At 41.0% G+C, this 26,167-nt stretch overlaps 1 protein-coding gene across 1 annotated transcript in view; it reads left to right on the forward strand.

Moving 5' to 3' along the window:
• cers1 (ceramide synthase 1) overlaps positions 1–26,167 on the forward strand; it is a 54,733-nt gene that overhangs the window by 24,750 nt on the left and 3,816 nt on the right. The window contains exons 2-6 of the mRNA XM_034149777.1: positions 10,416–10,575; positions 18,801–18,981; positions 20,191–20,352; positions 22,261–22,408; positions 22,845–22,990. Coding sequence (XP_034005668.1) covers positions 10,416–10,575; positions 18,801–18,981; positions 20,191–20,352; positions 22,261–22,408; positions 22,845–22,990 — 797 coding nt within the window. The remainder of the gene's footprint in view (positions 1–10,415; positions 10,576–18,800; positions 18,982–20,190; positions 20,353–22,260; positions 22,409–22,844; positions 22,991–26,167) is intronic.

Below are 26,167 nucleotides of genomic sequence, written 5' to 3' on the forward strand. Positions count from 1 at the left end.
ACAGTCCAATTTGACCGGAAACACCAAAGAAAAGTGGGGAAAAAGAAACACAACAGGAGGGTTAAAGCTGCTTGTCTTTAGCAAAGGGAAGCAGAAAGTGAAAAGTTATCACGAGAAGGAGCCAGGGGTCTGTCAGAGAGACACTGAATGGTCTCTGGTCCCAGCTGAGTGTAATTTAAGACCCTGTCATTTATACAACAGAGGACGAGTGGATTATCTAAGTGTCCTTGACCCACTATACCCCTCACTTTGTAGGCTGCCATAGAAACATAAAGGTTATATGGCTCGTAGAGTGGGTGGACGGGACCCCGCGTGATGGTGGGCTGGATAACACTGAGAGACAACAATGCAGCCGTTGGCGAGCTGTTATGTAATCTCTCAGAATCTGCATTTGAAACAAAGATTGTGTCCCTGCTCTGTGTGCTTTCTGGTCGCCTTCAGGCTAGAACACGAGTCAGGAAGTAAAAAAAAACATCACATTCCCCCAGCTGGTAGAGGGTCATGCCCATGGGCGTAGGAAGCATCCTCAATGTGGGTGGGACAATTTGACGGGGGGTGTGGGCGGGTGGTGGACCTAACCTCCTCTAGGGGGGTCCGGGGGCATGCATCAATCTGCTGCACTTTGAGAGCAAAGTTAGGGACTAAATCTATGGATACATCTCTCAACAACACCCATGTGAAACAGAACTGTAAACAGACTTACTTTTTCTTTATGCATATTTTACAAATCACTCCCATTTTAAACTGTATTTTTGTTTTACTGTCCTATAGTAGGCCTATGAGTTGGAATTATTTCATACCTGTTATTCTCTTATATTGTATAATGATCATATAAAGGTGTGCCTTGGAAATACTTTATATGAGATAACTTAGACTAAAGTGAACTATCTAAACACTCAGAGTAGGGCTGTGCGATTATGGCAAAAATCATAATCACGATTATTTGGGTCAATAATTGATATCACGATTATTAAATACGATTATTCATTGACTTTGAAAAAATCAATTTATTGAACTTTAAAACAAATACAAATAATAATTTGAACAGTATCTTTTTAACTGTTGATTACCCTGAACGTATAATTCAACTGAAAAACCAATACAAAAATAAATTAAATAAATGATACATTTAAATAAATAATATCAAAATAATAAATACCAATAAACAAGATCAACAAATATTTTGGAGCGCAATTCCCCAAGCTACTAAACATATATAAATATGATAAATACAAATAAATTAGACCAAAATTAATTAGATCAAATATGTTGCAGTGCACTGTCACAACCTAGCAAAGCAAAATAATTGTTTTTTTCGATTATGTTGTTTTCGTAATTGTGGCAGGCCAAAATCGTAATTGCGATTAAAATATGATTAATTGCACAGCCCTAACTCAGAGAGTCCTTTACCTCCCTGAGCTGACAGGAGAGAGCTCTCCTCCTCCTTGTTGTAGAAACAACTCCTTATGTACGTTAGCGCTCTCTCTCTCTCGCTCGTTCGCTCACACAAAATGCGCTCGTGCCAGACACACAGCCGAGCTTGAATGACAGACACACAAAGACCCAGAATAACTTTTAATGCTGTATCCTATTCTTTTCGATGGCTTTATTGTATGATCATATGACAGATGAACAGATCGCCACTAGGCTTACAACTAAAGACACAGCTATGCAAAACACGCAGCATGTGTAGAGCTCATGTGTACAGCTCATGTGTAGAGCTCATGTGTACAGCTCATGTGTACGGCTCTGAGAATTTGCCTTGGTACAAAGTAGCAGTGAAAACATGGTACGGAATTTCATTGATTTTGGCATTCTCACAATAAGCAAGTGGAATGGATTTGATAATGAAGCACTGACACAGCGCTCTACAGAGAGAGGCGAGTGGATAGACCGATGCACGGACTTTCCACATGGTAAAAGTGGGGGGGTCTAAACTAATCATTTTAAAATATAATGGCTGCGACGCCCATGGTCATGCCATTGCCAATAGCTAATTATGCACACTGCTACTGTAGATATCTGATCTAATGTGTATTCACTGACTTGGCACTGTAATTTGATACCTTATTCCATACTGTACTACACGCCTGACTGCATATAATGTTCATATCTCACTATATATTCCTATAGATAAGTAAATATACTCGGGTTGGATGCTAAAATTACCTTTCGTTGTCTCAGTTATCTGTGCAATGACAATGAAGTTGAATCTTATCTTCTATCTCCTCTAATCTTTTTTTGCAGTATCTCTCGTTGTATTTATCTGTTTAAGGGTTCATTTACTACTCAAAAACAAGTGTTGCAAGGGTTTAAACATTGCATCTAGATGTTATCTGGAGAATCGTTGCCCTTTAGTCATCTTGTGTGATAATCTAGATGCAGCGCTGCATTAAAAAATGCATGGGGCAGCTTTGGTGGGGGTGTGTTGCTACAGGTACAGATGAGAAATGCGATCCAGGGAGTCCAGTCTGAGTAACAGATCCACGAGTTTGAAAGCTTATCAGACACCGAAAGAGGGGTTTCTGTTACTGTGAGGATTCAACAGGGATCTGACAACTCGGCAACGTTTTACAAACACCAAGGTCCTGATGTCGTGTGGAGAAAGTGGAGTATGTTATTAGCATCATGTAAAAGAACCAAAATCAATATGTCAAACATTTTCTTATTTTCATTAAGTGGCATTATTCTGACAACTAGCCAAAATACACGTTTCCTTTTACACTAAGTAATCTGTCAATATTGTGTAGTATCTGTATTATGGTATGGTATATGGGAAGCTGTCCAGGCGAAATCGTTATGAAAAAACTAGCTTAGCAACGTTGTCCAATTGCTAGTTTTTAATATCTTTGCAAACACTGTCAACAACACAAGACAACGCTTTCAGTCCAGGCAGCACGGCTAAATGAGCTAACGGCTAACTAGTTAGTGGAAGCTACTGTTAACAGCTGTTAGCCATTAGCCATTATTTTATTTATTTATGTATTCGTTTATTTGGCAGGGACATTGCACATTAATGAACACTGAAAACAATAAATATGCCAAGTGTAAATATGCCGGATTTAGCTTAGAAACATTAAGAAAATGAAAATTACAAACATAGCAGTACAAACACATCAAATGCAAGAAAAGTGCAAGCGTAAGTTAGCTTTTTGTCCATCAGGAAAATCAAGGCAGAGCAGCTAAAGAACATAAGAGGGAAACCAGAAAACATTTTTATCCATTAAAAATATCATCCAGTTTCTCCAAAATCAACTTAATGCCATAAAGCGTGACACATTCTCTCTGTAAATTGAATGCCTGAGAGTAACACAGTGCAAGAGGAAGTGTTCAGGGAGCAGATTGGGACTCACAGAAGCACTGTTAGGATTAGCCTTACAGTTAGCGGTTAGTCATAAAGAGCGTCATATTTAAAAAGAGACAGCAGCGTTATGATAGCTAGTACTGTAGGTGTGTCGCTGTGCTATTGGTTAGATGTGGCCAGTTCATGAGAAAAGTTGATAATACGATTAAGAAAACTGCATGGGAGGAGTGAATGGCAGGATGTAGAAAGAAAAAAAACACACAGGCCCAATCATCCATCAGCTCGAGCTTCATTTGTGTACTGCAGTTTCGGTCAAATCTAAATATAATACACCACATTGTCACCTCTTTGGTTTTAAAATGTGACTTAGATGAAATAAGTTGCAGACGTGCAAAGCCACAAACACAGGATATAGAACATGACACAGTGGTGTAAACATGTGGACATGGTGGCGTTAGTAACACGTGAGACAGCAGTTATGTGATAAACTAAAACATGTATGAGCTGCAGAGTCTGTAGTCACTGTATCGGACTCGAGTGTGTGTCAGAGTGTGTGTAGGCTTATGTTTTTGTGTTTCACAGGGGGGTGATGTGGAGGTAAACGGGGGGGGGGGGGGGGGGGGGGGGTATGCAGTGTGCTGACAGCTGGCCTCAATAAATAAATGTCGCAGGCAGGGGGGGAGACACAGGGGTGCAGAGAGGGAAAATAAAGGGGGAGAGTCACACTGATACAGATGTAGACTATAAGGAATGTGTCCCTAGCTCCGGGCATGACTTAGCGGACAAGCATCGCATGTCCCCACGCTCCTGACCAATCAGAAGCCTCGGTTTTGAACATGTGACCCTCTACAGCGTCCTATCTCCTTCTATCATGTGTCACGACTGGAGTGTGTTGCCGTTACATTTTATCTCACATCGGTGTCAGCTTCCTTCCCTGTTTTGTTCTGAATCTTGCTCTGAAAAAACTGAAACGTTGACTTTAATTGAATGTATTGTGTGTGGGTGGGGGGTGTGTGTGTGTGAATGTTTGTGTGTGTGACAGGTTAGTATGATACACTAATACATTGTCACTAGTAGCCAGACGTAGCACATTCATTGCTTGATGTGAAAACATTTAATACGGTTAAAATGAGACAAAAGACTGTATACCAGTGTTGTGTTTTTTCGTCACACAGACAGGAAACAGCCATATGAATCCTGTGAATGTGACTTTGTGAGAACACATGGCTCACACACACGCCTCTCCCTCCATTAATTTGTGATGCAGTCGGTCACTGAGCCCTGTCGTATCATATCCTGTAGACGAGCTGCCCGGTAACAACTGACTGAGATGAACTGTATCACTGACACCGGCAACTTTCACTTTCCCGCCTCCTGTTACACCATTCCATTGCCTTGTGTGTGTGTGTGTGTGTGTGTGTGTGTGTGTGTGTGTGTGTGTGTGTGTGGTGTGTGTGTGTGTGTGTGTGTGTGTGTGTGTGTGTGTGTGTGTGTGTGTGTGTGTGTGTGTGTGTGTGTGTGTGTGTGTGTGTGTGTGTGTGTGTGTGTGTGTGTGTGTGTGTGAGCTGGGTTTGGTTTCCTGTCTTGGCAGAGCAGAGACACACTGAACACCTGCCTGTCTTACAGCGTAACTGTCATACACGTCTTACCTATTCTACCTGTCTTCCTGAACCTATTTCAGTTGCTGCTAAAGAGCGAGGAAAGGCGAGGCGAAAGGTGGGAGTGAGGAGGTGGGAAGGAAGGATGTAGGAGTTCTTTGCAGATCGTGACAAAAGACAGAGACAATTAGTTGATTGTGGTGAATTTCCATTATCAGGGGAATGGTAAATATCCTCACCAGTGAATTAGGAAAGCTCCAAATTGTGGTGGAAGAAAGTCAAACCGAAAGAAAATAAAAATACACAAAACATGATGTGTGTTGTTTTTTTATGACAATTTAATCCTGTACATCAGGGGTGTCAAACTCAATTTCATCGCGGGCCACATCAGAATTATGGTTGCACTCAAAGGGCCGGTTGTGACTTTAAGACTATATAAATATATAATATATATAAAATAATGTATTATAATACATAATTTCCTGTGCATTGGATTATTATCGGATAGGGTAATAACTTCATAATTAACTACGTCTGAAAGCAGAAGTCTAGGGCAAATAATTGCAAGTCTCTTCAGTGAGCATGTCACAAAACAAGATACATTGTGGGACATGTAGTTTATGGGCAACGTGCTCCTGTAAAGTGGCATGTAACCGTATAATAAACGTATTATATTCTTTGCATGCGGGCCACATTCAATGAAGTCGCGGGCCGGATTTGGCCCCCGGGCCTTGAGTTTGACACCCCTGCTGTACATGTAAAGTTTCTTTACATACCATCAAAAGAGCTCTTTAAAATATATTGTTATTATTGTTAATTTAATTTAAATTATTTATTATTATATTTTTATTATTTTAATATATATATTTTTTTTACGTTTGCTTTAATTTTTCAAGAGGGGCCTTATCATAATAATAGTATTAATTATTATTTATATTATTTATAATCATTTTTTCTTTATTTTCACAATGACCTTATCAAACATAATTAGATTATTTATTATTCTCATTATGTTTTCTATCTGTGATGCAACTTCTTACTTAGACTATCATGATATCATTATTTTGGTCAGTTTATTGAGACATACGTTTCGTCTCTTGCCTGTTAAGAAGTCAGCGACAGTAGGTTGGCTTTAGAGGAAGATGAGGGTGGGGGGTGTCCCCCGTTATCAGGCGGCAGATCAGGAAGTCAGAAGCCTTCTCTCCCACTTCCCGTTTTTCTGCCTGCAGAGCGAAACGTACGCAGACTTGTGAAAGACATTCTGTGGGCAGACGACGGTTACACGGTGCTAATGAAGCTTTCTGATGATGGCCTTTGTGTGAGGAACAGAGCGACGTACAGAGAGGAAGACATGCACCAGGGTTATTGAGTTGTATGCATGTGTAAAAACAACATCTGCTATATCTGTTGTTAACAGCAACATCCTGTCTCTGTTAATAGTGCTGAGCTACAGGTCAATAGTAATCTGACAAGGAACACATATTTACTTCTAGTTTTGCAATTATCAACTGCACTGATAAATACATGTGCAATAACTTACTTACTGACTTGTTTACATGTTGTACTGCCTTGACCGTATTGTTCTTGCATTTGTATGGTAATGTTGTATTGTTTTGTAAGCGTACTCTTCAATGTATCATAGGTCCAATTTATAGTCACTCTATATTAGGGATGCTCCGATCGCCAATTGTGGGGCCGATCGCCGGAATCAGTATCGGCCGATACAGATCGAGTGGGCGGGGCCTATGGGGATCTTCCATTTAAAGTGATGTTTAAAACTCAGTTAATGGGGCTCATTCACTGGTGCTTCCACAAACAACAACCAACATCATTATTACATTCAAATGAAGTACATTATTCAAGTTTACATTAACTTTGGATAATAACACGGGAGAAATGAGCAGAAGCGCTCTCTCTCCCCCTCTCTCCCCCTCTCTCTCTCTCTCTCCTGACAGCCTGTCAGTATCGTCTCATGCAGCTCACTGATCCAGTAATGAGTGACCCGACAGTGAAGAATAAACATATTTATAACTAGTTTAGCTTGTTCCAGAGGTAGATAAAATAGCTAAGTGTGTTAGGTCTAACTCTTAGTGTGTGTGTTGCTCCGCTCACCGGTCCGTCACAGCGGGTGGAGCTGCAGGATTTCTGCTTCACACACACGTTGCATACCGCTATTTTACTGTCTTTTTCGGACACCTTAAAATACTGCCAGACTGGTGAAGCCATTTTGGCGAGCTTGTTTCGCCCGCACAGAGAAAAGTGTCATGTATTTTAGGTCATGTGATCGGCTCTCCCGATCGGCATTTATAGAGAGCACCGATCGATCAGCAGAGAGTGAGTATCGGTCGATAACGATCGGCGGCCGATCGATCGGAGCATCCCTACTCTATATATTATATATTAAAAGTTTTAGCATGTATTGTCAAAATGATACTTATAGTGTCTGTTATGTGTGATTGCACCTTCGGGAATGCTTGGAATTTCGCTGTACTCGGACAACAAAAGGAATCTAATCTAATCTAAAACATGTTGCTTAAATAGGGTCATATTACACTTTCAATCAACACCCCAACATGTACCACTATATACATGAACAAACAATCATGGGTTTCTTATTAAATACCTCTACGGTATAGAGGATGTTGTCTTTAAGGAAGCACAATTAATCAAAATGTTACTAAAATCACAATATGGACTAGTGCGATATTGAAATTGCAGGAGGCACATCATTTATTAAAGGTTAAATTCTTATGAAATGCCATTTTGAATGAAGTATTGTGGGTCTGCAGAGATATCCAAGCCTACAAATCATATTCTGCAGACTTATTTGATTGTTAGATCCTATCACACCATAATAATTATAATGTGTTTCCATGATCATGAGAATTATGACTTAGTAGCATATACTTAAATCGCTAAAATATAACTTTCTGCAACATTTACTGTCCAAATGCTGTTATAATATGCAAGTGGCTAATATCTGCATCGCTCACCAGCCATAAACTTTAGACCAAGGTTATCTGTTGCGTGGCTGTCGAACTTTGAACACCTCTAGCTATGTGGCCGATGGACAAAACATGTTGCACCCTGTATACAAACGTGGTCATTCTGGTTCTACGTGGGATGCATGGGTGCAAGTTCACCACAAACACATATAAAACCACGTCTGTACTGAAGAGTTTCAAGCTTCATTCATAAGGTTGCGTAAATTCATTCAGTTTGAACCCGTCATTTGTGCATCGTTGCAGATATATCCAAGGCTGTGTATGATTCAGACAATCAACAGCACGTTTTTATTTAAGAGAATCCATATCCATTTAGCATTTCAAAAACAACATGTGCACTGCGGTCAGAAACGGTTTGCTCTTCCATTTGCTTCACACAAAGGGAGGTAAACACCTGTGTGTTGTGATTCAATCCAGGATTTCCTAGGTGAAGTTTGACCAATGAGGTCATGTTTTTGGCCCGGTTCGTCTGTTTATCCTTCAGGAGCTTTTACAGAAAACTACTCCCCGAATTTTCTTGAAACCTGGTGTAAGGCTGTACCATTGACCATGATCTGAATCACAAGCTGAGTTTCCCTCCTGTTAACATTGAGAGATATGTAGGCTTCATGTGGTGTCAGAAATAATCAGAAAACGTCATTCCTGCACTTAGAAAATTGACATGAACGCCCCGTCAATCTTTGTTTTTTTACGTAAACACTGTATAGACCACATGTGTCAAACTCAAGGCCCGGGGGCCAAATCAGGCCCTTGGTGGATTTAATTTCGGCCCGCAGGATAATTTTTAATTACTATTAGATCTGGCCCTCCGGTATATTGCACGCACACCTTCACTCCATCCTGAGGGTCTCCTCCGCTCAGAGCCTGACCCCAAACATTGATGAACGTGCACCCAAGATGAGATGCCAAGTATCTGGCTTGAACTAGCATCACAGAGCAGCACACTGAGTTTACATGGATGTTTCCTTCTGCACTTTCTTTCTTGAGACAACAGGGCATGTTTGGGTTTTTCTTTGAGGGAAATAGTTTTGTTGAAGTTGTTGTTGGCCTGTGGGAAAATGTAATCATAAGAAATGACTCTGGAAAAGCTGCAGATAGAGCCATAAGAAATGAATGCAACTGATTATTTAATGTTTAATGTTGTTTTTATAGGCAATCATTTAAGCTTTGTTAGTTCCAGGTTTAATATGTGCAATAAGTTCATTTCAATAAGTTCTGCTATAAACATTGAACCAGTCCGGCCCTCGACTAGTACCCATTTTTTAATTTTGGCCCACTGTGTATTTGAGTTTGACACCCCTGGTATAGACAATTAAAAATGTTGCACCATGGATAAAAACGTGGGACGCATGTGTGCTAGTTTATTGACATTATACTGTATACACATTTAAATAGGCCTACAACACATCTTCTTTGCAGCGTCCATGTTGTTTCCGCATTAAAGCTCACAAACACACAGAAGTAAAAGAACAACTTCCCATTTCTGGGAAAACGTGACTGTCTAAGGAAAGTGTGAGTCTATCATTGGCCTTCAGGAGGTCTAGTGTGTTTCTAAACTCTTTCCTAAGACCCTCGCAGTAACCAGGAAACACTTTGATAAACACCAGCAACATAACATCTCACTGTGTGTGGATTTAATGGGTTTGCAGATCATGAGGCCTCCTCTCATGGATTTGTTTTAAACATCGAGGAGAGGGGGGAAGCTGTGGCTCAGTGGATAGTGTGCTGGACTTCGAATCAGGGGATAGCAAGTTCAAGTCCCACTTTAGTCAGCATGTCGTTGTGTCCCTGGGCAAGACACTTCACCCCAAATTGCTCCTGTGGGGATTGTCCACAGTACTGAATGTATGTAAGTCGCTTTGGATAAAAGCGTCTAACAAGTGACATTTAATGTAATGAGAGCAACTAAGGAAGTTCCCTCTCCCAAGACATTTAAAAGATGTTGTCTTTATCGATTCAAACAGATATAAAACATACAATTGAGACAATTAAAATGCCCAAAGAATAATGTCAACGTGTATTAAAAAAAATATTGATCCAGGAGGATGTCACCAATCTTTGAGGTGCAGCCACATCTTTTTAATATAATTTGTTTATTTTATTATTTAAAAATATTTTGCCTAGAGCTGTTGCAACAACTACAATCCCTTTATAACAATTCCCCTCTAAATGTTCCTGCTCATTCTTCTTATAGTATCTGAGTCTTTGCAGAAATACTTTTCAGGCTACACATAATGGAACAATATAAACATGTCATGTACAATAAAAAGAGACACCCAATGATTTCCCTCCGGTGCATTAACACACGGTAAAGAATCCGCGTGTGGAATGGAGAGCCGTGTATTGAATTTCACATTTCTGTAAAGGAACACCGTCTGAATTAATCAGTAATTGTGTGTAAAGCACCTCCAGCTGCAGCTCACACAGCCACATGCTCACAGACAGCTCGATGTAGAGTGACTTCCTGTCTGACTTCTTCTTCTTCTCCTTCCTCCTCTCTCTCCGCAGCCTCTGGCTCGGTGGTGCCGGCTGCTGCCCAAAGATGCTGCCAAGATGCCGGAGAGCGCGTGGAAGCTGGTCTTCTACACCATGTCCTGGTCCTACAGCACCTACCTGCTCTTCTTCACCTCCTACTCCTTCTTCCATGACCCCCCCTCTGTCTTCTACAGTAAGATATGCACAACAGAAAACATTTATTTAAGCAGGTCATGCACCAGTTATCTACAAAGATTTACAGGCTTTATTTGTCAGATGCATTTATAGCGCAGTTGGTGGCGATAAAAAGTCTCCTCAAGCATACAAAACATATTTATATAGGCACACATATGCACATACACACACATATATATACAAATGTAAAATTAAATACTTCATAGTAGAATACATGCTGTAAACTGCAATAATATATAAACAAGTGGATATTTATATAAATGTCTACATTTATTAACAGATTTTGGGACTAATTGTAGGGTTTACAATTTGTGCTTTTATTAACCTGCTAAGCCCGAGAGACCCCGGTACCAGGGCACTGCCGCAACATCTTGCAGGAAACAGTGTCTGAGGGCATGTTCATTTAATAAAACTATGAATGTTTTATATCCATGTAACGGGAAGAAACTCATCTAACTGATCTTTTTTTTTTTTTTTTCAAAAGAAAACCCACAATGCTAACACTGAGCCTCTGAATTAGCAACGAGCGAAAAATGCTAACACCTTACTGCACCGAAAATGACTCACAAAACCTTATTATTTATCTCTTCTCTACATCCATGACATCGTTTCACATCGTGAGGTGACACAGAATCGATGGGTACCCTCATTATCACTGAATTATACGAAATGGCGACATTACAAGCAAAAATGGACATCAAAACAGGTGACGCTAGGTAGCTAAAAATGCTAACATTTTTACCTTGGCTCTGTAGTCTCTCCAAAGTGGTAGCTGGGATGGAGCTGGGGTGGAAGCTGGGGTGGAAGCTGGGGTGGAAGCTGGGGTGGAAGCGGGGGTGAAGCTGGGGTGGAAGCTGGGGTGGTAGCTGGGGTGGAAGCTGGGATGGAAGCTGGGGTGGAAGCGGGGGTGAAGCTGGGGTGGAAGCTGGGGTGGAAGCTGGGGTGGAAGCCGGGGTGGAGCTGGGGTGGAAGCGGGGTGGAAGCTGGGGTGGAGCTGGGGTGGAGCTGGGGTGAAGCTGGGGTGGAAGCTGGGGGTGGAAGCTGGGGTGGAAGCTGGGGTGGAGCTGGGGTGGAAGCTGGGGTGGAAGCTGGGGTGGAAGCTGGGGTGGAAGCTGGGGTGGAAGCTGGGGTGGAAGCTGGGGTGGAAGCTGGGGTGGGAGCTGGGGTGGAAGCTGGGGGTGGAAGCTGGGGGTGGAAGCCGGGGTGGAGCTGGGGTGGAAGCGGGGTGGGAGCTGGGGTGGAAGCTGGGGTGAAGCTGGGGTGGAAGCTGGGGGTGGAAGCTGGGGTGGAAGCTGGGGTGGAGCTGGGGTGGAAGCTGGGGTGGAGCTGGGGTGGAAGCTGGGGTGGAAGCTGGGGTGGAAGCTGGGTGGAAGCTGGGGTGGTGGTGGGGCAGGCGAGCAGCAGCAACATGAAACACAGCAGCAGGAACATGAACGTAGCAATAGCAAGTGAACACAGCAGCAGCAGCAGCATAGCGACACAGAGGCAGGAAGACCTGGCAGCTTAAATAGAGCGGCATGTTTAGGAGAATGTGTTTGGTTGGTTGTAAGAGGGACGAGGTGCGTCACGTGTTAATGTATCATTGGTGCTCGAGTTGATGCCTGAACTAGCTCGCAGGTTTCGCCCCATGTATAATAATTTAGTGTCTAAAGTAAAATAATACATTTTAAAATGACATCAACTTCCTGCAATGCAGCCTTTAAAACCAGGAAAAGACAACAGTAGTTTTATTATAATAATCAAGACATATATTAGTCACATATACTATTGATATAAAATCAATATATTGCCCAGTCCTACGTTCAAAGAGCTTAAAATTGCGTTTAAAGGCGCAGTTTTGTTGTCAAATCTGAAAGCAAATGACTCCACGCTACCTAGGAAATTCAAAATCTAACCCGATATCTAGTCTCATATCACAATATCCGTATTATATCCAGATATTCCCCAGAGCTACTTAAAGGGTTTTTATAATCCGTCAATATTGAATATGTTGAATTGAATTATATTTGATGTTTTCAGTTTCCTTTCCAGTGTTGATCTGACTGTTGACTTTAGTAAAAGCATGTTTAATAGTGGAGAGAGAGTTCCTGTCTGCCGTCTGAAGCAGCTGAAGTGGTTTTAATCTAATAAACCAGCTCTAATCCTACAGACGCTCTGAGGTGAAGACGCTTTGAGTTTCAAACAGAGAGATATTTATAGCAGGGAACACTTCACATGCTGGACGTTCATTCTGATTATTCAACTGTTATTCCGTCAGTCATCAGCTGTCATTGATACCAACACCCAAAGACATATTGTTATTGTTAAAAAAAGACAGAAATGAAAGTAAACAAACCTGTCGTCTACAACATTACGTTACCGTGTTGTAAACTGAGACAGAACTGAACGAGACACAACAAAACTTCTTGATTATCTTTAAAGAGAATGATTCTTGTTCGGCTTAAAATAAGTACAATTGTGAACATTACATATACTGATAAGTGACTTTCTAAAAATAGGGGGAAATTGTGTTATTTAACGAATGATAATTGACCTCATGTTTCTAAATACAGAAATGATAACATCACGCTGTGTCTATAAATCACCTGACATACAAATGAGTGTGATTTATTTGCCAAAAATAGAGACACAAATCCATTGTAATACATTTAAAGGTGAATTTGCCTGATTTAAATATGATAAAACAAAGATATTTTCTATTTTATTCGATACAATTGCTGATAAAATTGCTACCAACATCATAGTTGAGTTAAAGTCTGTTATTCGGTCAACCCTACATAAAAAAACAAACATAATCCGGGACAAGAATACATTTAGCTCCTCTAGATGAGAGTAGCACCTAGGTCACTTCCGGGCGAATATTACGGCCCCGCCCACTTCTGGGGGAAAACAAAGCTGTCATTTGAATGGCGGTCAATACAAATTCTGAAGTTTTTGCCAATCCGATCAGAATCTTTTGAAAACCGTGGATTTTTGGATCTTCAAAGAGCCCGATTACGATGGCCAGTCAGGCAAACAATTACATTAAATCATTTGAAATAGAAGATCGGTCTCGATATATGGTTCAATTAAAATCAGTAGGCGAGGCTGTAATTTCTCCAGCTGTTACTCTCCTGAGCGAGGCGGAAAATAATTGTGTTATCACGCCAAAAAGCTGCTGTGTCGTTTATTGCACCTCAAACATTAAAACAAATCCAGAGTTCAGTGTTTCTGAACTTCCTCTAAGAACAAAGGACAGTAACAGAAGAGCTCTGTGGCTTCAGGCTCGATCGCCATTCAAATGACAGCGCTGTTTCCCCCAAAAGTGGGCGGGGCCGTAAAGTGACGTAGATGTTACTCTCATCTATGGACATCGATCGCCTACTGCTATATTTAACCATATATCGAGCCCGATCGTTGATTTCTAATGGCTTAATGTAATTGTTTGCCTGACTGGCCGTCATAATCGGGCTCTTTGAAGATCCAAAAATCCACGGTTTTCTTACATTTCTGATCGGATTGGCAAAAACTTCAGAATTTGTATTGACCGCCATTCAAATGACAGCTTTGTTTTCCCCCAAAAGTGGGCGGAGCCGTACTTTTTGCCTGGAAGTGACGCATTTGTTACTCTTATGTATTGTTATTGACCAATGCAGTGTTTTTTTGTATGCCAAATTAATAAGAGATTCTATGATAGAAAACATTATGTACAAGTTTCACCTCCAACCCTTACCGTCTGCATAATTGCACCTAATGGATGACTATCACTGCTAATGGAGGAAACATATACATATAAATATATATAAATATGTATTAATGCAGCCTCTCCTGCAGCCTCCCCCTCAGACTCTGGGGTGTCAGAGCGGTCGATCTCCATCTCTCTGAGTGGAGCTGCTTCAGCTCTAATAGCTGTGTCACCTCCAATAGCTGTCAGCCTGAGAGAGTGTGTGTGTGTGTGTGTGTGTCTGTGTGTGTGTGTGTGTGTGTGTGTGTGTGTGTGTGTGTGTGCGTGCGTGCGTGCGTGCGTGCGTGGGCGGGAGCTAGGCCTTGTAGTCTCTTATAAAAGTCTTAAATAATCTTATAAATAATCTTAATATTCTAATAATCAATTCTGAGTGTCAATAGCATTCAATGCAGCGAGGTTTAATGAGGAGTGTTGTCAGATCTGCTGGTTTATATGAGCTGAAGAAGAGAGGGATGGTGTAATAGCAGATGACAAGGAAAAAGGGAAGAGGAAAAACAATGAGGATGAATCACTTAACACCAAAAGGGGGTGTGTGTGTGTGTGTGTGTGTGTGTGTGTGTGTGTGTGTGTGTGTGTGTGTGTGTGTGTGTGTGTGTGTGTGTGTGTGTTGTGGTGCGTGCGTGCGTGCGTGCGTGCGTGCGTGCGTGCGTGCGTGCGTGCGTGCGTGCGTGCGTGCGTGCGTGCGTGCGTGCGTGCGTGCGTGCGTGCGTGCGTGCGTGCGTGCGTAGAAACAGAGTAGTGTGAGAGAGATGTAGAGCTATGGAGACAGATATGTGTGCGGGGGTGTTCAGTACAACACCAGTGGTGCATTGTAATTAATCATACCTTAGAACAATTGTACAAGTATTTTCATTTTCTGCTACCATTTAAAGTTAGCTCCACCTTCACCAGCTGTAGTAAACATATTAATGCATCAATAATCCGAATCCAATCATTTAATATACATTTATATGATTCTGAAACCTCTGATCAACACACTAATACTCATTGTGTCACATTTACATAATGAAATAAGGAATGCATGTTACTTTCTGCTGGGTATTTAAAAAACAAACATACAGTAGTATCCAGAAGTCATGCTCTTATTTATTACGTCATCAGCAGCAGGCCATCATGTGCTATCCGAAAAAACGGCCCGAGTGATATGGGCGGATTTTCGCTCGTGAATGCCTGATCGAAATTGTAAACGTGAGAGAAATGCTGACAAATATTTTTCTTTTACTTAATACATTTTCAGTATTGAAACTTTTTTGCATTTGAGGAATGTGTTTTAAATTATTTTACACATACACACAGATTTTTGATCCATTTACACAAATAATATTGAGACATATCCATCTCCATGTAAAGTGAAAAATAGACGAATGTTTTTGAAGAAAATCAAATCAATTCTTTGTATTTTTGCAAACATTTTTCTCATTTAACCAAGATTTATTTTAGCATTTTTGGAAGGGCTTTTAGACCTACAGTTTACATATTTACACATAGATTACACAAATGTAAATGAGACAAATATATCTATAAATAAAGCTGAAATACTGAGAAATGTGTCTGCAAAATTCAAACCAAACCATCAGAGGGTCTGCACTCAGCAGAGAAAATGAACTCAGTCTCCATCAGAAAATAAGCGTCTGCAGTTCCTCTGCTCCCATCCGTCTCTCAGCCTCCTCCTTAATGTTTAATGACGGATCAATAAACATTGCACACAGAGTAACCCCACCCCACCAGAAAAAGCCCTTCCTCAAACATCGGAGGAGAAAGTTTCCGACCAGCATCTGAAACTCGATCCTTAACGTACATGAGGTCCGTTCTGCATCATGCGGTTCTTCAGAGACTCTCACTTATTCCCAGAGGGAGAACCTGATCCTGCAGAGTCTCCACACACTGACTACCTGACATGACCCTCACATCTGGTGCCCCCCCCCCCCCCTGTATATAGATCAGTCTGCACAGTGTGGTCCTACTGTAGCTGTGTCCACACTTCAATGCATTAAAGCAGGGGTGTCCTAACTACGGCCTGGGGGCCAAATGCGGCCCGCGGACCATTTTGAATCGGCCCTCAGCAAATTCAAAAAGTGTAATGAAGTATAATGATGGCCTACAAATGAAACTTCTGCTTGTCTTATATTGTGCTTCTTAAATATATATGTTCAAACAAATATATCACACAGTAGTATTCATGTGCAGTTAAGCCCCATGCCGGGGGCATGACGCAACATCTTGCAAGAAACAGCGTCTGAGGGCTCATACTCACGGGAAGAAACTCAGCTTTCAGGCAATATTAACCTTGTTTATCTAAACGAAAAACAAGAGGGCTCTGAATTAGCCCTGAGCGAAAAAATGCTAATGCACTTAGCACAGAACTCAAGGTAAAATACCCTTATTACTTATCGCATCTGCACAAACAAGATATCGATTAGCAAGCTGAGATTCCACAGATTCCAGACATATAAGTATCATCACTGAGCGATCAGAACTCGCGGCGAGACGACAACAAACAACAACAAAATGTGCTTTACGGAGCCAAAACGGCTAACCTTCAGCAGCGTTTTTATCGTTTTAATGATAAAAACGCTGCTGAAGGTTAATCCAATGTGTCTGTGTCACTTTTAAATGATTACTGATAATCCATCTTCATATTTATGTCAATAACAGAGATTTCATATTAGCTGCTACGATAGCTACGAGAGTGTATGCCAGCTTCCGGTTTTGGGTATTCTGGCTACGCATCACTCATTCACCAATGGGTAATGTTTAGATGGATTTTAGGAACTTCCCCTCGATTCTATAATATTCTATAGTACGGTATAGTTAGGCCTTGGTAGGCCAGGCTCAGTTTATGCTGCGTTTCCATTACAGTTTAGAAGCTGGGGCAGTAACTATAGTAACGCAGTGTAGGCGGAGCCGTGACGTCATCTTCAATGCGAACCACAAAACCAACATCAGCCGTTAGCTGTTAGCAGTCAGAGCTCACAGCTCCTCATATCTGTTCAGAAACTAGACAAAAGTTAAACAAGTACAAACCACAGACTGCCTGTGTCATGGCGAATACAGTCGCTGGTTTATTTATGTCTGTATAGGCCGTTGTTGTGAGTGTGGACGGTCGGAGCATATACTGCGTTAGCTTAGCCAATCTCCATTTAGAAAACACGCATTTTAAAAGGTTTTTCGCCTGCCGTCTGTCTGCAGACTTGTCAAAGCATTAATTCATGGTTTTTACTAACCGGTATCAGTATGTTGTTACTTCGGCATCATTTTGAAACGTGTATTACAATTAAATCACGGTCAAATATGTTCATTTTGTTGTAGTGCCAGCAATTCTCTCACTAGTTTAGCATACTCAGCCCGGTTGTTGGCCCGGAAAGAACCTCGATTTTGGAGAGCCAGAAAACTGTGAAAAAGTACCCGCTAGCCGGAACTACGCCTAGTGGAAACGCAACCAAAAACGGGCACGGCACGGCACGCTTAAACCACGCTGCAGTGGAAATGCGCCACAGCACAGCTCTCTACATGTGTTTTAATAATACAGCATGTTTCATTTCTAATCTGCATCTGGCTTCAGATCTGTCTCAAAATGCATGAATGGCCGTTCTTCGGACTTCAGAGATATCTTTTGAAAAGTTGTAATCTTGTCACTGTAAATTCAATGGCTATTCAAATGTATCATGTCGCTGTAGTGCCATCTATAGACGAGAGGACATCACATATAATAACAGGTGTTAATGAAATCATGTCATGTCAATGTTGTGGTTTGATTATTCATACCTATTTCTATCATTATTATTAGTTTGATTCCATTTTGTTTTATCATCATTTAACTTAAACAGTTTATTTTAAACTATTAATTATATCAACACATTACTATTTGTAACATCTGGCCGGGTGCATCAACCAGGATTTTGTGAAGTGAAGTGTTTGAAATCTGCTATACATAAAATGTTTTATTGATTAACTCGACAGTTCATGACAAGTTAAATTAATTTAAAGAGTTGATTTTTTTCTTTTCATTTATTGGTTTTAATCTTTACATTGTCAAACCAACAGTTGTGCATATACTCACACACACACATAAAATGAACACAAATACACAAGATATATTTATAGACAATAATACAATTTAAAAAGCCCTTTTATTCCAACAGTTCCTCAGTTGTCGTCACTGCTTCTGCTCCTAAATAATAACACGTTTTCCCACTTCTCATCAAGCTGTTTCTTTCAATCTGAAACCCCATGTCAGTGTCTTCCTGTATTGAGTATATTTAATAATAATAATAATTAATTTTGTTTACAAGTGCACTTTTCATTTGAGTAAACAAAACTCAAAATAGTTGAACCAAAATAACAAAAACAAATAAAACAACGAAATAAAAGCAGCGACGTTTACGCCGGCATGGCAACAAGTGGGGGTTTTAAAAATCTAGTAAAAGGCTATTCTAAAAAGATGCATTTTTAGGCCCTTTTTAAAAGCACCCACAGTCTGTGTTTGAATGTGTCCTCAGACTGGCAGAGTGGGATGTCAGTGCCTGCAGACATCGCCATCGCCTACCTGATCCAGGGCAGCTTCTACGGACACTCCATCTACGCCACGGTCTACATGGACGCCTGGAGGAAGGACTCTGCCGTCATGGTGGTCCATCACATCATCACTCTGGCTCTCATCTGCTTCTCCTACGCCTTCAGGTACTGCAGGCCGCCTTAATGTGTGGCTGTTAGGAAAATCTCACTGGTCACCGGCTTGAGCTTCAATCTCAGGATCCATGTATTTCTGATCCTCTCCAGAATGGAAGTAGTCATCACATACAGAGCATCAACTAGTTCCTGAACAGTGTCCTTCACATGCTGATATCCAAGAGAGGGAGTTACACAGTCACAAGATGGAGGAATATAAAGCAGTATTCAATGTTTACTTCAGATTAGCTCCACGTCAGAAATGATCATGCTTGTCATATGTCTCTCTCCATAGAGGCTGAATCATCATGTTAATCACATAGCTATCATATGCCTAAAACAGTCCTGATGCTCTTCTAGGTAATCATACATCCTGTCATGAACACAGCTACAGTTGGGATACCTTTGTTATCATGTGTACTCTCATATTGGAAGAGGACATTCAGTATTTTCCCAACAGTGTGTCTGATACAGTAAGCCTTAAAACACATCTACTCAGATATGTCTTACGGCCCGTCCACACAGCAGCGTTAAAAAAATCTTGAAACGCTTCTGCCCATTCACTTTGAATGGGGTGACGTCACTTTCCCTCACTTTTCGCCGAACTGCATTGTGGGCAGGCGAGCGGAGATTTTCAGGATTTTAAGGATTCAAAGTTGAGCAATGTTCAACTTTTGAAGCTGAGGTGGAAGCGTCAGCCAATCAAATCCTGTGTACGCAAATCTGACAGTTCAAGCGCTAGCCAATCAAACGGCGTGTATGCTGGGAGAGACATTTCCTCATATTCCAAAAAATGGAGGAGAAATTAGCGGTAGCGAATCAATCACCCGGTGCTTTATGACCAGTCCCTATTTATCTACCGGGATACAAACCGGAGGAGCCAGGCATGGAGGGAGGTGGCAGAGACAGTGGTAGGTTTTCGCCTGTTTGGGGAGTTTATATCCAGTTTACTTCAAACTTTTTTGCTTCGTATGTCGGGGGTGGGAGATTCATGTGATTGGTTGTTGGTCACGTTGCTCGCAAAAAATCCCCAAGCTTCAGATACGCCCACCTCCAAGATTTTTTTAACGCTGCTGTGTGGACGGTCCGTTATTGTTGTCTTTGTTAATGTTGCAAATGGAGCTGCTGTGATGCAGGAGAAATGTCAGAATTGATGACAGTAAAGTATAACAATTTCTGAAATATACCCTTTCCTGTACCGTGTGTCTCTCTTCCTGTTAGATATCACAACGTGGGGATCCTGGTGTTGTTCCTGCACGACATCAACGACATCCAGCTGGAGTTCACCAAGCTCAACGTGTACCTGAAGTGCAGAGGGGGGGGGTACTTCCTGCTCAACGACGTGCTGTCCAACATGGGGTCCGTCAGCTTCAGCATCACCTGGTGAGGCTCCACACACCAGGGTCCATTTAAAGGTCACCTATTATGCAAAATCCACTTGTTCACGTCTCTTCTACATCAACATGTGTCCCCTCTTCTTCATGTCTCTTCTACATCAACATGTGTCCCCTCTTCTTCATGTCTCTTCTACATCAACATGTGTCCCCTCTTCTTCATGTCTCTTCTACATCAACATGTGTCCCCTCTTCTTCATGTCTCTTCTACATCAACATGTGTCCCCTCTTCTTCATGTCTCTTCTACATCACACGGTGTCCCCATCTTCTTCATGTCTCTTCTACATCAACATGTGTCCCCTCTTCTTCATGTCTCTTCTACATCAACATGTGTCCCCTCTTCTCATGTCTCTTCTAACAATCAACATGTGTCCCCTCTTCTTCATGTCTCTTCTACATCAAACATGTGTCCCCTCTTCTTCATGTCTCTTCTACATCAACATGTGTCCCCTCTTCTATTCTTCACATCAAAGTGTCCCCTCTTCTCATCTCTATCAACATGTGGTCCCCTCTGTGTAAAGAGACTCTGAAAGTTTCAGGAACAAAGATTCTCTCTCTTTTTGTCCTGATCCATTATATAAAAACCTGTCTGAAAATGAGCTGATCAGATTTGGCCACTTTATGATGTCATAACGATGTTTTGTCTTGTGTAACCATTAGCCAATCAGCAACCAAGGTAACCCCCCCGCCCCACCTTATCACCTGAATCTCCTCCTAGAGCACCATTGTGTTCTTTTTAACCAAATATCTCTCAGAGGGGCGTGGGGAGGGGCTCCTTATTTTCATCTAAAGTAACAGACAGAGAATCAGCACTTTTGAAACAGGGCTGAAACAGAGGGGATTATGGGATGCTGCAATGATCTGTTTGGTGTTTTAAAACACTTCAGAGACATGTTCTGTATATATCTGAGACCTATAATATATTGATGAAAAACAGTATGATAGGGGACCTATAATATATTGTTTCTTGCTGGTCGGGGCTTCTCTATCAAAGAAATGACTAGAGACAGAGTTGGTGGCATTTTGAAGAAGCATTACATTTCTCCCAGTTAGGATTTCTTTCAGTGTTTGAAGAATTGATTGGTGATTGTCAACACAATTGACGCGATCACAGTGTCTATATCAACATGTAATATTATTTAAGAATAAAGTAGAAACTAAAATGTTATTTAAAACATTTTAAAAAGCTGTGTCTTTTGTTGACAGAAAGAAACCATGTGTTTAATCTATATCAGGACGGCACAGTTCAGGAGGACACAACAACAGGGCTCTGAAATAATCTGGTCATGTTTTGGCTAGATTAGATTGATTGGTTGCTAAAAAAGTCAACAGTCGGTATTGACTAAAGCTGTACATAGTTGGGGTTGATTAAAATTAAATGCCTAGACTTATAGTCAGCAAAAAAAAACTAATGTTGTCTAAATATGATACAAAATAACAAGGATGTTTGACACAGGACAAGTCAAAGTCAACTTTATTGTCAATCTTCCAGTTTGTGTGTACAGACAGAGAGATCGAAATACCGTTTCCCACAATCCCGAATATAAAAATACAAATATATATAAAAATATGTATGCAAATATGTATATACCTATATATACACAATCAAGACACATTTATACACATACACACATTAAGACCTAAATAAAAGCACAACAATCAATATATACAAAATAACAGTCACTTCAATATCTTTGAGAATGTACATTAGTGCAAGACTGACAATAGCAGCGTAATTAAGGATTAAGTTAAATAAAATAGTTGAATTCATTAGCGCTACAATGCTCAATGTCTCTGGTTTATTTTTGAATTATTGGCAGCTTCCCTCTGTTTCCTTTCCCCTCCTTACTGCAGACGGACAGAAGTGAATTGATGTTTCTGTTCCCTGTGTTTCAGGTTCTGGTTCCGCCTGTACTGGTTCCCTCTCAAAGTCCTGTACGCCACCTGCGTGTCCAGCCTGCAGTCCGTGCCCAACATCCCCTTCTACTTCTTCTTCAACACACTCCTGTTCACGCTGCTGCTCATGAACATCTACTGGTTCCTGGTGAGCACACACACACACACACACACGTTCATTTACTATAACAAGCATGAAGCTGAAGGGTCATCTGCACACACACACTAGTTCATTTACTATAAAAAGCATGAAGCTGAAGGGTCATTTGCACACACATAGATTAGTCAGAAAAGCAAAAATAGGCATGTGTGTGTTGGTATAGTGTTTATTTATTTTCTAATTTATCCCATAGGTCTAGACATATGTAGACTCATATGTAACTTTTAAAAGACCATATTCCTTGGTTAACTAGTAAAAACAATTATTGAAAAATATTAGAAATCGTAGAAAGATATTATTGTAAGTGAATGAAAACTGCACCAGTGCTTTGGTTTGTGAAGGACGCCTGATGTTTGTGTTGTCTAAACTTCTGCAACAACACTGACCTCTGTGTGACCTCTGTGTGACATCTGCGTGTGTGCAGTTCATTGTGGTGTTCGTGGTGAAGGTGCTGAAGGTGAAGGAGGTGAACGACGTCAGAGAGTACGAGGAGGAGGAGGGCGGCCGCGCGGTGCTCAGAGAAAAGAACAACAAGCAGGATGATGCTGGACATCACAACGCTGCACCGGGGTAAACAACAATAATAATACTCTGATCCGACGGGGTAAACAACACTAATAATACTCTGATCTGACGGGGTAAACAACACTAATAATACTCTGATCTGACGGGGTTAACAACACTAATAATACTCTGATCCGACGGGGTAAACAACACTAATAATACTCTGATCCGACGGGGTAAACAACACTAATAATACTCTGATCCGACGGGGTAAACAACACTAATAATACTCTGATCTGATGGGGTAAACAACACTAATAATATTCTGATCCGACGGGGTAAAGAACAATAATAATACTCTGATCCGACGGGGTAAACAACACTAATAATACTCTGATCCGACGGGGTAAACAACAATAATAATACTCTGATCCGACGGGGTAAACAACACTAATAATACTCTGATCCGACGGGGTAAACAACACTAATAATACTCTGATCCGACGGGGTAAACAACACTAATAATACTCTGATCCGACGGGGTAAACAACACTAATAATACTCTGATCCGACGGGGTAAACAACACTAATAATACTCTGATCCGACGGGGTAAACAACACTAATAATACTCTGATCTGACGGGCTTATTACAAATATGGAGATTTGCGAATTGTTTGTTCAAAAGAAACCATAGTGATGGTACAGCTCTCTCATATGTTGACATCAGTGTTGAGCCTTTTGCAACAGTGAGCTTTAGACAGGAGCATGCTAGCTGGACTGAATGTAATCTGTTAGCTGTGTATCTGAACTGATGGATTCTTCTGTTTATCTGAGGAGACGCCTCACCTGACCTCAGCTGTCCCTCAACTGATCAATATCTCTGACACTCTGCCTCATATATACGGATTCACACAGAAAAACACAGATACAAACCTTTCCCTTCAAATCTAAATTCAACAAAGCACAGGTGGATCTCTGGAAGTCTGTCTCTCCCCTTCCATTTGTTGAGACCATGATAAGTAATGAGTCAGGGTTACACAGAGCAGTTCTGTCTCTTGTTGTTCAATAGATACTGTATAGTTTATATTTAATTTCAGTGGTTGTTCAGCGTTCCCCTGAGTGTAAGAGTAGAGGAACAGAGAGTGGAGCCTCCTCCTGGCTCAGAGATATCTGCTGCTCTCTGATAGTGTAATCCTCCTCAGGTAGAGATCAAAGAGCTGAACATGTGAGGTGTGGAGCTCCTTATCTTCCGGCCTTCACCTGCTGATACTCCCTGAACACCTGCTAACAGATAATAACACATGCTAAGAGCTGCTATCAGATAATAACCCATGCTAAGAGCTGCTAACAGATAATAACCCATGCTAAGAGCCGCTAACTAGTGCTAACAGATAATAACACCTGCTAATAGATTCTAACAGATGCTAAGAGCTGCTAACTAGTGCTGACAGATGCTAACACCTGCTAACACATAATAACCCATGCTAAGAGCTGCTAACAGATAATAACCCATGCTAAGAGCTGCTATCAGATAATAACCCATGCTAAGAGCTGCTAACAGATAATAACACATGCTAAGAGCCGCTAACTAGTGCTAACAGATAATAACACCTGCTAATAGATTCTAACAGATGCTAAGAGCTGCTAACAGATAATAACAGATGCTAAGAGCTGCTAACTAGTGCTGACAGATGCTAACACCTGCTAACAGATAATAACCCATGCTAAGAGCTGCTAACAGATAATAACCCATGCTAAGAGCTGCTAACAGATAATAACAGATGCTAAGGGCTGCTAACTAGTGCTGACAGATGCTAACACCTGCTAACAGATAATAACAGATGCTAAGAGCTGCTAACACCTGCTAACAGATAATAACCCATGCTAAGAGCTGCTAACAGATAATAACACATGCTAACAGATAATAACCCATGCTGAGAGCTGCTAACTAGTGCTAACATAATAACACCTGCTAATAGATAATAACACCTGCTAATAGAATAGATAGAGAGTTGCTAACAGATGCTAAGCATAGCTTATACTCCCTGACACACATTCAGCAATACACTGCAGGGGTATAGAGGGAAAAGCTAATAGATATCACAAAAAGTTATGCATTGAAGTCAATGGCGAGAGAAAGATTATCTTTCGATCCTGTTTGAATTGTGCCACGAATTACACATCTGATGTTTGTCAATTTAAAAAATAATTTCCATGTCAAAAAAAGTCACAGTTTGTCGTAAAACTGTTGAAATATAAGACTATGAAAAATACGTAACTAGAAAGACTACAAATCCCAGAGTCGCGTAAGTGATGTCACAATTGTTTTCCTCCACCATTCAGATACCTAAGATCAGCGCAATATAGATATAATCTATCTATATGGCGCTGGCTAAGATAAGATAACTTTAACAAGATGCCTGTGTGCTTAGTACCAGGTTGTTATTATACCAGCAATGGGTCTTGCTCGTTCTTTTGCTTCCCGTCTGATGAAAGGACCAGGAGTGGCTTGATCAAGTTAGCTACCTAGCTAGCACGTTAGTTAGCATTACAGCCTTGTCATTTTTATTAGCCTTAACATGAAGTAACATTAAGTAACCCAAAATGTTAAACAGTAAGAGTAGTAGTCATATTTCGTGAACCCTTTGAATAGTACTGTCACCGGTGTGATCATTCTATAATACACCATTTAAGCCCGGGGGAGAAATGCTAACGCTAACGTTAGCATCGGCGATCTTCTCTACTTCATGCTATCTGCACAAATGGTTGACATTAAACATTAAAACGACCAGGCAGTTCAGAGAGAATCAAAGGAAGGCAGGCAGGCAGCTTTGCATGACTTTCTTCAGGACGTGTTTCATTGTGGTGATAGTGAGGATAGTCAATCGTTTTGTTGACAAGACAGTAGTGACGGCCATCTTGGTGACGTGTGTTGTTGACCAGAGAAGTAGTTCATTGAGCGTTTCACACAAACAAAAGTGTTACTTCACAGTTTTACGACACATTTTTTTTTTTTTGACTTGCAAAATTATCTTTTAAATTGACAAACATCATATGTGTAATTCGTGGCACAATTCAAACGGAATCGAAAGATAATCTTTCTCTCTCCATTGACTTCAATACATAATTTTTCCGAAATAAGGTCCCATGGAGGTCCACCGGAAGGGGAGGGACTTCGCCACTCTATTCAAAGTCCTTTACAAAAATCATTCAAAGCATTAAGATATAGTGCTATAGTGTAT

Source organism: Trematomus bernacchii, unplaced genomic scaffold (assembly GCF_902827165.1).
Source record: "Trematomus bernacchii unplaced genomic scaffold, fTreBer1.1, whole genome shotgun sequence".
Classification (NCBI taxonomy): domain Eukaryota; kingdom Metazoa; phylum Chordata; class Actinopteri; order Perciformes; family Nototheniidae; genus Trematomus; species Trematomus bernacchii.